Source organism: Pelodiscus sinensis, chromosome 11 (genome assembly GCF_049634645.1).
Source record: "Pelodiscus sinensis isolate JC-2024 chromosome 11, ASM4963464v1, whole genome shotgun sequence".
Taxonomy (NCBI): domain Eukaryota; kingdom Metazoa; phylum Chordata; order Testudines; family Trionychidae; genus Pelodiscus; species Pelodiscus sinensis.
The window spans coordinates 31,933,425-31,946,837 of record NC_134721.1 but is presented as its reverse complement, the minus strand read 5'-3'; the positions used below and the strand labels follow the sequence as shown (position 1 = coordinate 31,946,837).

The window sequence follows — 13,413 nt, the reverse complement described above, 5'->3', positions numbered from 1 at the left end:
AGGCACGAGCACTTGTACTCCCAGCCTGTCCCTGGGTCCTTGGTCATCCAGGCAGCAGCCCAGAGGGAAAAGCTCCCCCAGCCAGGGCCATCCCCAAAAGCTAGGGAACCCAAACGCTTTGACTTAATGGGCCGGAAAGTTTACGCCACTGGTGGGGTGCAACTCCGCATAGCTAATCAGCAAGTGGTGCTAAGTCGTTATGCTTTTAATACCTGGCAGGCCATGGATAAGTTCAAGGATAAGCTCCCTGCCGAGTCCCGTCAGGAGTTTGCGGCCATGACCTCTGAGGGTACGGCCATCGCCCGTACAGCCCTCCAGGCTTCCCTGGACACGGTCGACTCTGCAGCCCGCACCATGGCGTCAGGTGTGGTCATGTGCCGTGGTGCCTGGCTGCAAGTCTCTGGAATACCTCCTGATGTCCAGTCTACTATCCAAGATCTGCCTTTCGACGGCAAGGCGTTATTCTCGGAGCATAAGGACTTGAAGCTCCATACGCTCAAGGACACGAGGTCTACCCTTCGGTCCTTGGGGATCCACACACCGGCTCCTCAGCATCGCCAGCTGCCCTACAGACAGCAGGGGAGACTGCAGTCCCAGATCCCCCGTGGGGAATACTGGAGACGCCGTCCTCGTGCTTCCGGTGGGGTTGGTCAAGGTCCCTCCCAACAGCACAAACAACAATTTTGACAGGCTCCCAGAGAATCACGCACCAGCCTCCCACCCTGGCCCCCCGTTTGGGGCCAGGTTATCCCAGTTTGCTCAAGCCTGGGCAAAAATCACAAACGACGCCTGGGTCTTAAACATAGTCAAGAGTGGCTATACCATCCCCTTTCTGGGCTCGCCCCCTTCCAACTCTCCTTCTCCGTCCCTTTTCAGGGACATTTCTCACAAGGCGGTCATGAAATCCAAATTCAGAATGGTAACCCTGGCTTCTGTCATTCCAGTTCTACAGTTAGGAGACTGGTACGCCACTCTTGATCTCAGGGATGCTTACTTCCATGTGGCGATAAGACCCAGCCACAGGAGGTTTCTCCGTTTTATTGTGTCCCGGTACCACTTTCATTTTACTGTGCTCCCATTTGGCCTTTCTACAGCACCCAGGGTTTTTACAAAATGCATGGCAGTCGTGGCGGTGTTCCTCCGCAGATCAGGGGTACATGTGTTCTCGTACCTGGACGATTGGCTAATTCGTGGTCGTTCCTTCGAACAAGTAGAGGCCCATGTGTCCCTCACAAGGGCCCTCTTCGTAAGGCTGGGACTCATGCTGAACGAGGAAAAGTCATCGTTGACCCCCTCTCAGCACCTCGAATTCGTGGGTGCCCTCCTGGACGCCAGATTGGCGAAGCGCTTCTCCCCAGGGCCAGATTCCTGGCCATAGTGGAGCTGGTCTCCAAATTAACTCGGTCCCCATCACGACCGCCAGGGTCTGCTCGAGGTTGCTGGGGAACATGGCGGCGTGTACGTACATGGTCCGCCATGCTCGGATGAGGCTCAGACCTCTACAGGCTTGGCTGGCAATGGCATTCAACCAATCCAGGGGCCTCTGGGACACGGTTCTTACGGTGCCCCCAGAGGTAATAGTTTTGCTGCAATGGTGGACTCAGGAGTCTGTGGTGTGCAGCGGGGTCCCCTTCTCTGTACCTCCCCCCTCGCTCACTCTGGTCACAGATGCCTTGGACCTGGGTTGGGGTGCACACCTGGGGTGCCGCAGGACCCAGGGTCTGTGGTCCCCTGTGGAGCGCACTCTGCACATAAATGTACGGGAGCTCAGGGCGGTCAGGACAGCGTGCGAGACCTTCCTGTTGAAGCTCTCTCACCGCTCTGTTCTAGTCTGCCTGAACAACACGGCAGCTGTATTTTACATCAACAGGCAGGGGGGTGCCCGGTTGCCTCCCCTCTGCCGCGAGGCCCTGAGCCTCTGAGAGCTGTGCGTTCAGCACAACATAGCTTTGCAGGCAGACTACCTGCCGGGGTGCAAAAATTTGCTAGCCGATGCTCTGAGCAGGTCCTTCGGAGCCCACGAGTGGTCTCTCAAGGACTTGGCCCTTAGTCAGATCTTCCGCAGGTGGGGCTATCCCCTACTAGACCTGTTTGCCTTGGCACACAATACCAAGTGTCAGAGTTACTGCTCCCTGTTGGGGCTGGGGGAACACTCCTGGGGGGATGCCATGACGTTTATGTGGCCGGCGGGCATCCTTTCCCCCCATTCCTCCTAATTCCCAGGGTTCTGACCAGGGTCAAAACCTGATAGCCCCCAGGTGGCCCAGACAATTCTGGTTCCCCATACGGGTGGACATGTCCACCAAGGAGCCTATAACGCTCCCACCAGCCCGGGATCTCCTGACCTAACCGTGGGACAGGGTGATCATGGTTCACCCAAATCTCAAGGCTCTACACCTAATGGCCTGGTTTATCCATGGTTGAACCAACCAGAAAGGGAATGTTCCCAAGAGGTACAGATGATGCTCCTAAGTAGTAGGAAACCTTCTACCAGACGGTCGTACGCTGCCAAGTGGCGGCGCTTCTTGTCTTGGGCGTCCCGAAGGGGAGTGCACCTGTCCCGTCCATTCTGGAATATCTTTTTGAACTTAGATCTAGTGGCCTCTCTATCTCCTCTATCAAAGTCCATGTGGCATCTCTCTCTGCCTTCCATGTTGGTTCGGCAAGAGTTTCTCTGTTCTCTGACCCTGTGGTCAAAAGGTTCCTTACGGGTTTGGATAAATTGAATCCCTCGGTTAGACCCCCTCTCCCCGCTTGGGACCTCAACCTCGTGTTGTTTAGACTTATGTCACCCCCCTTTGAGCCGCTGGCTACGTGTTCTTTGAAGCACCTCTCCTGGAAGGTTGCATTCATTGTGGCCATTACGTCGGCTCGCAGAGTTTCCGAATTGAGGGCTTTAACTATAAATCCGCCCTACCTGGTGTTTTCTGACAACAACATGAGGCTCCGCCCCCATCCGGCTTTTCTCCCCAAGGTGTTGTCACCGTTCCATTTGTCTCAAGAAATCTACCTCCCGGTTTTCTTTCCATAACCCCACTCATCCCCCAAGGAGCAGGTGCTCCATTCCCTGGATGCTAGGCATGCACTAGCCTTTTATATTGATAGGACCAAACCCTTTCGCAGGTCTCAGCAGCTGTTTATTGCTGTTGTGGATAGGGTGAAAGGGCTCCCCATTTCAACCCAGGGGTTGTCCAACTGGGTCGCAGGGTGCATCAGGGAGTGTTACGCCCTGGCCAGGAAGGTCCCGCCCCGGGTTACAGCACACTCCACCAGGGCACAGGAGTCCTCTGTAGCTTTTGGGGCACAGGTTCCAATCACTGAAATTTGCAGGGCGGCCACAAGGTCGTCACTCCATACCTTTACGGCGCACTATGTGCTAGCGCAACAGGTCAGGGAGGACGCAGGGGTGGGCTCTGCAGTCCTCGGCTCTGTATTGTAAATATGTTTGGTTTATCAGTGTCACATTGCACTTTATACAATTTTTTCTGTGTTTGCTTGGTTGAATAAATTTGTTTGGGTTGTTCAAATTTTTTGTGGACTTCTGACTGCTCCGACCCCTCCTCCTTGAAGTGGGGTTAGCTTGGAAGTCACCTAATTCGAATGCACATGAGCAACCACTCGAAGAAGAAAAGAACAGTAACTTACCTGTAACTGTTGTTCTTCGAGATGTGTTGCTCATGTCCATTCGACTCCCACCGTACCTCACCTTCATCGGAGTGTCTGGCAAGAAGGAACTGAGGTGGGGCAGCGCCGGCAGGGGTACTTATGCCCCACCATGGCGGCGCCACTCCAGGGGGCGCCCTGCCAGCGCTATGGGTACCGCTAGGGAAAACGCTCCGGAAGAGACGGTGCACACGCTTAATTCGAATGGCCATGAGCAACACATCTCGAAGAACAACAGTTACAGGTAAGTAACCATTCTTTTTGCTACTGAGAGCAGCAGCAATGAAACATTCCAAAGAACTAGTAGAAACATATGCACTTTCATGGGTAAAACTGCATCTGAAAAGAATTTACATGTCCCCCCTACATGCCCAGAATCTGCAAGATGAAAAGCCATCCCATTCAATATACGTAATTTTGATGCAATGTCCTTAGTGCACTTTTCAGAGACCAAGATGTGAACTCAAGAAAAGGATTGTTTTAAAAGGTCAGATTTGCAAAATGGCCTTGATAGAAGATGGAAGACGACAGAAAAAAAATGGAGCAGGATTTGAGAGACCCTATACTCATGTGAAAGGGAGTGGACAAAACTGGAGAATGCGTGAGTGTGAAGCAAAGGGAGATGGACAGAAAGTCAGAACTGGGTAAAATACCAGGTTTAAAAGTAGAAGGACTTTTAAATTCACTTGGGAGATGGAATGGAAACTAGCAGAAGTGCCTGAGGCTGGGAAGAGATACAATGAGAGTATGTCAGTAATAACGGTAGAGACCTCCTGAAGCTGCAAAAGGATTTAAGAAGGCCAAAGCTAAAGCAATTTCAATAGTCATGAGAGAGAGAGAGAGAGAGAGAGAGATTAAGGCAGGAATAAAAGATTTGTTGAAAGACGGGACCTACAGGTTAGCAGGGAAAGGGAAAATGTCCACAGATAAAGAAGATGCATGAGGGAAAAAGACAAACAACTTAAAGATGAGCAACAGTGGAGTCAGAATTCTAGTCAGGAACAAGCTCTGACTTTCTGAAACATTCAGGGAGAGAGTGAGGTGTTATGCTGATGTGAGCCAAGTCAAAGAGAGAGGTCAGAGTGGTCTAAGATAGAGAGGGGTGTTGTTGGCACAGAAGGGAAGGAAAGGGTAGAACGCACCCAGCCGCTGCCCACACGCTAAAAACAGATGGACACGAGGGTTAGATATCATCACAGGGAACTCCGTATCAGAAGAGTGGCGGAGGTAAGGCATCCAGCAGAAATAAGCAAAAAGTTGCTAGAATGGGAAGGTTTAAAACAAAAGAGGAATTTGCCAGAGACACTGACTGACACAAAGTGGATCATGGCATGTCAGTCTTAACTCCAAATGTCCTTGTTTCTGCTATCTTTTCTTTTTTCCTTTTACAAAAAACCTCCAGAGTAATTAAAACTGACAATGTGATTCACACTGGTACAGAACTGCAGTCAATGGAAAGAAGACATAGAATCTGAAGTAATCCCCAAGAGAGGTAGAACTAGTCTGCCGTCACGGACTTCACATTAGCTAAATTCAGCAGGAATTACTCACTTGCTGTAGCAGAATTGGGTAATGACTATCTAAGCTTCCTTACTCAGTTACTATTTCATTACTTTTCCAAACAGATAATGTCAAACACCTACTACTGTTGGTCTTGCAGTCCTGACCACAGATTTCACATTCATATTAGCAAGTATTGGAAAACCTCTCAATGCCTTTCTGAAGTAGAAGGCATCAATCACTGCTTTACATTGTTCTTTGGCAAGTCCAATCCAATCTTATAGAGCATCTTTTAGAAAAGAAAGATCACGAGATGCCATACACTTAATGCAGAATAACAGTATCTTCAGTGAATACAAACATGAATAAATTACCTTAGGGAGAAAGATGGGAAAGCTTAAATGGATGGAAATTCTATTCTAAACTAAACTAAATTGTGACATTTTATTTGTCAAGCACTGACAGTGTGCTTGATACCTACACACAGAATACTAACTGCTTCCAAACATGAAATCTCCACTAGGTGGTATGGAACAGCTGATGAATAGGGAAACCCATTTTTTCCCAAACCTTAGTCAGAGGTTAGCTTATGCCCAGAAGCATGAGGGCTGGTATCCCCTCTAAACCTCTTGCATATTTTTTTTGTTTGTTTTCAACCTTTCCAACTTTAATGCTGGGTGGGATTTTTATCCATATAAATGTACAATGCTTTTTTTGGAATCCTTCTGAGAGTATCACCCATTATAGTTATTTTGTTTTCATCTTATCTTATTGTTGGCGGAATATTATCTTTTCATGTAACTACATACTACAACTAATGCTGGGAAGCCATGACATCAGTACTGGGCAGCTTCAATAGGAGGAGATCATGGAAAGATCTCTTAAAAGTCGTCTACAGTATGAAAGTTTCAGTTACAGTAATAAAATTATTATTTAACCTTTCACTGTCTTCACTTGAATTCTGTATACCTACCTAGAAAGTCAGGGGCAGAAAATAAAAAATAAGGGCACTCTTTATATTTACATGAATCTGACGAAGTCGGTCTTTGCCCACGAAAGCTTATGCTCCAACACTTCAGTTAGTCTATAGGGTGCCACAGGACTCCTCGCCGCTTTTGCAGATTCAGACTAACACGGCTACCCCTCTGATACTTTATATTTAATTTTTTATTAAAATCAGTGGGACCTACTTGTGTTAGAAGGTCCCGTTTTGAGCTGGTGAACCAGAGGATTCAATAGTTTCCCAGTTTTTAATTTATTTTTGCTGGTTCTCCGCCGTCGGCCACTTGGTGGGGCAGAGTGAAGAAAACCCACGTTGGGAGGCAGTGGTTTGCCCAGACGGATGTACAAAGCCTCTATTTCATTCTTCTGTTGACTCTGCAGTTCAGCAATTTCTTTCATGTGCCTAAATAAAAAAAAAAATCATGTTAGCAATTATCTGAGAAAATGCCAGACTCATATGGCACTTACAGTTACCAACAAATCTCACATTACACAGCAAGCTGTTCTTCATACAAGAGTGTGTACATGTGTAATAGGGATGTACAAATCCCATTTCATTGGTTAACAGGTTAAAGGAGTAGCCAATGGGCCGTCATGGCCAGGCTGGAACAGCCTCCCTGCTGCAGCCTGGCCAGAGCAGCTCCTATCTGACCAGGCCCTGCGGAGCTGGAACAGCCCCCTGCCCATACACAGCATGTGGGGAGCTGCTTCAGCACCCACTGGTTAACCAGAGCCAGTAAGCATCACCAGTTAAGGGTGATACTTACCTGTTAACTGGTTAAGTTTTCACATCCCTAATGTGTAAACGTTCTACATAGAAAAGACATCTGATCTTAGATGCACAAACATGAAGAACATGAGTTCCAAAGCTCTGTTGTACATTTATTTAAGAAGTAGGTTATATAGACTCGTGTAAAAAGAGGATTTTCAGAATTCCCCAAAAGTGAATGTGATTGGTTTGGACACAAGAGCTGAATTTAACCTAAATGGTTTCTAGAACTTCTGTCCCTTCAAACCAGTGACAAAAAAAGTTGCCTCTAAAAGTACAGTTAAGTTACCAGGAAAAAGTGCTGCATGAATAAAAGCAAAAGTGAGTGTTTAAAACAACCCAATGACATTAACTAGAATATAGAACTATTTCTTAAAATGCAAGATGGATTGTATCTAAATTGTCTCTGAACACACACTGAATTGTTTTCTATAATACCCTTACATCCCCTGTTAAATTCTAGCATTATAGTAAGATTCAGAACCAGTGCTTCCATTTTCCTCCCATCACAGGCTTTGAGAAGAAGAAACATGAATAAATGGGCAGGTCTAGGGACTAGTAATTTGACCATATCATTTCAGGCACAATCCAAGTCAGTAGTTGGGCAGTTTAGCATTTGACTGTTCAGATGAGCTAGATGTCTTCATCTAGTTTCAACTGTGCAGGCATCTCTATAAAAATGGGAGTCCAAAAAGGCAAAGGTACAATCAAAATAAGCCTGAACTAGCATGTAGGGAAAAGAGCTACACTACTGCTACCTATCCCATACTAGGAGAATTCATTCTTTGGGGTTTGCAATCCAGCACCTTTCAGGGTTACTATATTTACTTTTGAAGGAGAACACTTACACTGAGAGGGAAATGGCACACATTTTGCACAGCACAGACTACTGTATATCTGGTAGGCTCATGACACCACAAGAGACTGAAGTCTTAGTATATGATTGCAGGAATTCTTTTTTTGCTGGTTACACTTGTTTAAAATTTGGTTGTTTTGTTCATATATTTTATTTAAAAAGCTTTTGGTTAAAAAATTCAGGTCTTAAATATTTCATAAAACAGCAAAAAAGGATACAAAAGCATTCCTCCCAGGCCTATTTTGCAGGTGACATTCAAAGCTAAATAGAAAAGACAATGAGCAAAAATAATTAAGAAAAACTAAAAAAAAAAAAAAAAAAAAAAAGAGAATCCCATTACTGGTGATTCTTATTCTTACCTGACCTTCTCCCCCCACCCCCCAAAAAAGTTTTGCTTAGGGAGTGACCTAGATGGAACCCTGGTTACAGACATCGCCAAACTTTAGATAAAATTGAATCCAGATCCAAACTCTCCAGTTCAAAACATTGCCCCCTCCTATGTGACTATTTCTCCCAATTAAATCACAAATTATAATTATTATAAAAAAATAGTAAATGGGCTTTAGCAACAAGGAATCTGCTTTTGGGATGGGGAAAATCTCATAAGGTCCAGCTAAGTGACAAGACTATTTCTGATTATCTTTGGTTTACACTGGAAGTAACATTCAGAGTGCTCTCGGACCAGGGCCTCATTGTCCTGGGTGCGGAAGTACCATAGGGACATTTTCTGTTGTAAAGTTAACTGAATATTTTTGGTTAGGAACTTGGGGCTGGCTCTCTCAGTGAATTGGTTCTGTGCCTCACAACACACACATATAGGCTTTTGAGACAGTCTAGTATTTCTATTTCTATGTGGAGTTAAGGCTATGTCTGTGTGCTGAAGCTCTGATGCTACAGTGTAGACATTACCTAATCAGGGTGGGCAAGAGGCAGCAAGTGGACCACATCCGGCCCACCTACCCACCAGATGTGGCCTGTGGCTGCTTTGCCAACACCCTTACAACATGGCAGGGGCAGCTGCTTTAAACAGCAGGCTGCTAATTGCTCAGCAAGCTGGGCAAGGAGGAGAAAGCTTCACATGCTGTCCCCACCTCCTAGCTAAATCCCCAACCTCCTATTGGCCTGCTTCCGGCCTAGGAACTGAGAAATTTTGCTGAAGGCAGGGGCAGTGAATGAAGCCTCCTCCCTCCCTTGTGCTGGAACAGAGCCAGGTGGAGCAGCCCACAGGCAGGGAGTCTGCAGAGCTGCTGGCTGGGCGCCCTAGGTAAGCGCCTCCCAGCCAGAGCCTGCCTCTGGCACCCCACTCCCTCTCTTCCACCAACTACCTGCCCTGGGCCACCCCAAACCCTCTGTATTCTCCCCACCTTCTCCAGGTCCCAACTCCCTCCCAGACCAGGAGTGCCGTTTATGGGGGGTTCAAATCTGAACCCCTGGATTTCATTCTTGAGGTCTGCTTAAAGATGCATGCCCTGACTGCAGAGGCACTTCTTAAATGTAAATAGTCTGGGCTGCTTCCAGCTTTGCCTTTGGGGCAGGGAGTTTGTTATAAAAAGAGGGAGGGCAGGGTGATTAAGAATAACAAAAGGTTGGGCATTCAGGCAATTAAAGGATCATCAGATCATCATGAAAACATTGCCCAGTACTCCACTTAAAAATAGGGGGGGAAGTGTAGGAATGACTGTTGTGCTGCAGGGATTTGCATTTGGATCACTGCTGATAAAACTTCTCATAAATGTTCTTGAAAAAGGGGTAAACAATGACTAATCCAAAGCGGACTGCAAAGAATTACAAAGGGATCACACAAAACTGAGTGACTGGGCAACTCAAGGGCAGATGGAATTCAGTGTTGACAAGAGCAAAGTAATGCACATGGGAAAATATAATCTTAACTATAGATAGAAAAATGACAGGGTCTAAAATAGCTGTTACCATGCAAGAAAGAGATCTTGGAATCCTTGTGGATAGTTCCCTGAAAGCATCTGCTCAATGTGCAGTGGCAGTCTAAAAACCAAAAAGCGAACAGAATACTGGGAATCCTTTGGAAAGGAACAGATAAGATAAAATACCATACTGCCCATATATAAAGTCATTTTATGTCCATATCTTGAATATTGGTCACCCCATCTAAAAAGATGTATTGGATTTGGAAAAGGTACAACAAGACTGGAACTTTTCACCTTGGAAAAGAAATAACTAAAGGGCTAGGAGCTATGTTACAGGTCTAGAAAACCATGAATGCTGTGGAAAAATAGAATAAGGAAACGTTATTTATTCCTTCACTAACATAACACAAGAAACTGACCCAATTAAATTTATAGGCAGCAGATTTAAAACAAACAAAATAAATTATTTTTTCACAATCAACTGGTGAAACTTTTTGCCAGGAGATGGTGGAAATGCCCAAACTGTAACAGAGTTCCAATAAGAGCATAGTAAGTTCAAGGGGGATAGGTCCATCAATGGCTACTAGCCACAATGGGCAGGGATGGTGTCCCTAGCATCCGTTCTGGTGTCCCAGAAGCTAGGAATGGGCGACAGGGGATGGATCATGATTACCACCTCTTCTCTTTATTCCTTCTGAAGCATGTGGCATTGGCCACTGTTGGAAGACAGGATACAGGGCTAGAAGGACCTTTGGTCTGACCCAAGATGGCCGTTCTGATTTTCTTATATAGAGCTGAAATATATTTACCCCTTTGATATAACCCACTAAACCCCACTCTTTTTCCAGAGCTGAAAGAGAGTTCAGGAGTCCTGACAGGATCTCTCTCTCCCCCCAGAATTAGTAACAAAGTAAGAATATAAATTAAAATTTTAATGCTAACTAATGTCCCTTAAGTGACTTGTCACAAGACGTCAGAATATGTTAGTGTTAGAGCTGAGTGGATCTAATATTTATTTAATTTTATTTATTCTATATAGGAGTTAGCTGACAGAAGCACTGTGTCTATCTGCTAAATTATCTGCCAAAAAAGCAGTTTTCCAGTGCCTTCGTAGCCCTGGGATACAGATGATGATGATGATGTGTGTGTATGGCAGGGGGGAGAGGGTGGAAGGAACTGGTTCCCCCGATTTGGTGCTTGGCTTGAAGCTGCTGTCTTTAGTCTTCCTCCAATGCTCTCACTCTTTCCCCCGCATCACGGCATGCACAGGTCACCGCCCCCCAATCTGAAATGGCGCCCCAGTCCCAGACCCTGCAACCCCTCTTGCACTCTTCCCCAGGCCTTTCCTTCACCCATACCCCTCCCTGACCCTGCACCCCATTCCCCTGCCCCACGTCACCACCCAAATCCTCTCCACCCCTTTCCCCCCCTTTTTCCAGGTCACAATTCCCTCCCAGACTCTACACCCCCTCCAACACCTCTCCCTCAGGCCCAAATCCTCTGCTGCACTCATAACCCCTCTTGGATCCTGCACCCCAAGCCCCTGCCACAGATTATAACCCCCTCCTTCACCTAAATTCCCTCTCAGACCCTAGTCCTCTAGCCCAAGCTCCCTTGTACACCCTACCTGCTGTCCCAAACACCCCCCCCTTCGCAGAACACTTGAACACTCACCAAAATTTTGGAGTGGCCCCCCCATTAAAAATTATTGCACACTCCTGTCCTATATCAACAGAAGGGATTTTTCCATCAATGTAGTTAACTCACCTCTCTGAGAGGCAATCACTAGGTCAACAGAATTCTTCAGTCAACCTAGCCATGTCTCTACCGGGCTTATGTTAATCTAACTACATTACTCAGGGCACAAAAATTTCCATAGCCCTGAGATGTGCAGCAAGGCCAGTCTACTCTGGAAGTGCAGGCCAGGCCTAAGAAATGCAAAGGTGTGTGAAAAGAAATATGAATGAAAAGTTTGGATTTTGTAACTGCCACCATTATGGCTTGGGGTCAGTATGGATTTTGCAGGAAAGAATGGTGTTTTCTTTGAATGAGTTTACTCATTGGTGCTACACTCTTCGTTTACTCTGTATGGAGATACTTTCCGGGTATTCTAAACATATGTCAAATATCCAGATTGTTTTAACATACTTCTCTCTCAGGTTCTGCAGTTCTTTCTTCATATCTGCATCTTCAAATTCTGAGTCATTATCACTGCTCATGTAGGACGACTGCGAGTGGAAGGATGTTATATTGATAGTGGGAATTTTTGTTCCCTGACCATTAGGTGAGTCAGGGCCTGGGGAACTAGTCTTTCCTGATCTTTGCAGAAGATAAGTGGCCTTTTTTGCGATGTCTGCACTGCTGCTCTGCGGGGATGGCTGAACAGCCACACACTTCCTTCGGAGAGACTCGTCACCAGAGTCACTGGAACCATGGTCAGAAAGGGCATCAAGAAAAGATGTTGTTTGCACTCGCCGTACCGATGTCTTCAGGTCCGGGCTTGAGGGAAGCTCATCCAAATATACATCGGGTGGTGCAGAGTACCTTATGCAATGTGGAGATGTTAAAGTTAATTCATCATGGGTACTGATCACTGAAAACCTGCCAATAGTTTTGGCTGGTGTACTATTATCCTGCACTTCAGGCTGTTTTCCATAGGAACTAGTATCTACAAAGTTGTTCCTTTGAAGGTCATTTATCTCCCTATCTGTTGTAGAAGTTTGTATTAAGTTCTCTTTAGGTGCAGATGAAATTTTGATCTTTGCCTCCTCAGTCCTTTTAGAAGTTTCCATTTGCTTAGCAATGGTTGATGTTGCAGGAGCAACCTGACAAAAGATAAGGAAGATTAATTTAAAGTGTAAGTGAAGCTGACAGGCATAAAACTGTTTATAGTTTCACATTACCTGAAAAAGACCTTTTGTTGTAACAGCAGAAGTTGAAGAAATGTTTGCAGCTGAACCTATTTCATAAATTGGAAAATAAAAAAAATTAATGGAATACATGTCTGGATGGAAATGTTTTAGCCTAAAAAAGGGAAAAGCAACACTAGAGCCAATATCTATAAATTTGCATTGGAACAACATGGGATTCAAAAGCAAATCTACATAATTTAGACTAAAATTAGGATATCAAATGCAAGATTTATTTAAATATTTTAAAATCCATTATGCAGGTACTATTAACATATCCCTTAACTCGGGTTCAGTGCAATAATTTGGGCAGACCAGAGAAAGATGAGCCTGATAAAGTTCTGAAGACGAATATCAGAGGGAGATTTAATTGTGCATCGTGTGAAGAGCTCAAATTACAAATGTATTTTTGAAGTATCCAGGAATTGGAGCCAAAGGGAGCCACGGGGTGGTGCCTGCAGACAAGCACAGGGCAGTGTGAAGTCACTTGTCCCCCTACTCCTTCCCAAACAAGAGCTGCCCCGGGTAAGAACCCTAAAGCCCAACCACCATCCTTGAGCCCCGTCCTGCACCTTAACTCCCTCACAGACCCTGTACCCCAATCCCCTGCCACATCCTAAATCCCTAACTTCCTCCCAAACCCTGCACCCCAATTCAGAGTCCTCTCTCCTGTACCCTAACTTCTGCCCAAATCCTGTACCCCCACCAAACCTCCTGACCTGAGCCCCCTCCCACACTTCAAACTCCTTAGTTCTAGCCTGGAGCCCCATCTAGCATCCCAAAAGTCTCATCTCCAGCCCTACCCTCTCTTGCATTCATCTTCTTGCCTCA

At 45.9% G+C, this 13,413-nt stretch overlaps 1 protein-coding gene across 15 annotated transcripts in view; it reads right to left on the bottom strand.

Annotated features, from left to right (window-relative positions):
• The window catches only part of WNK2 (WNK lysine deficient protein kinase 2), a 198,929-nt gene that overhangs the window by 38,005 nt on the left and 147,511 nt on the right, over positions 1–13,413 (bottom strand). For all 15 annotated transcript variants that reach the window (XM_075938948.1, XM_075938945.1, XM_075938946.1 and 12 more), the window contains 3 exons: positions 12,577–12,632; positions 11,822–12,498; positions 6,354–6,568 (listed from right to left, as the gene is read on the bottom strand). In XM_075938948.1, coding sequence (XP_075795063.1) covers positions 6,354–6,568; positions 11,822–12,498; positions 12,577–12,632 — 948 coding nt within the window. The remainder of the gene's footprint in view (positions 1–6,353; positions 6,569–11,821; positions 12,499–12,576; positions 12,633–13,413) is intronic.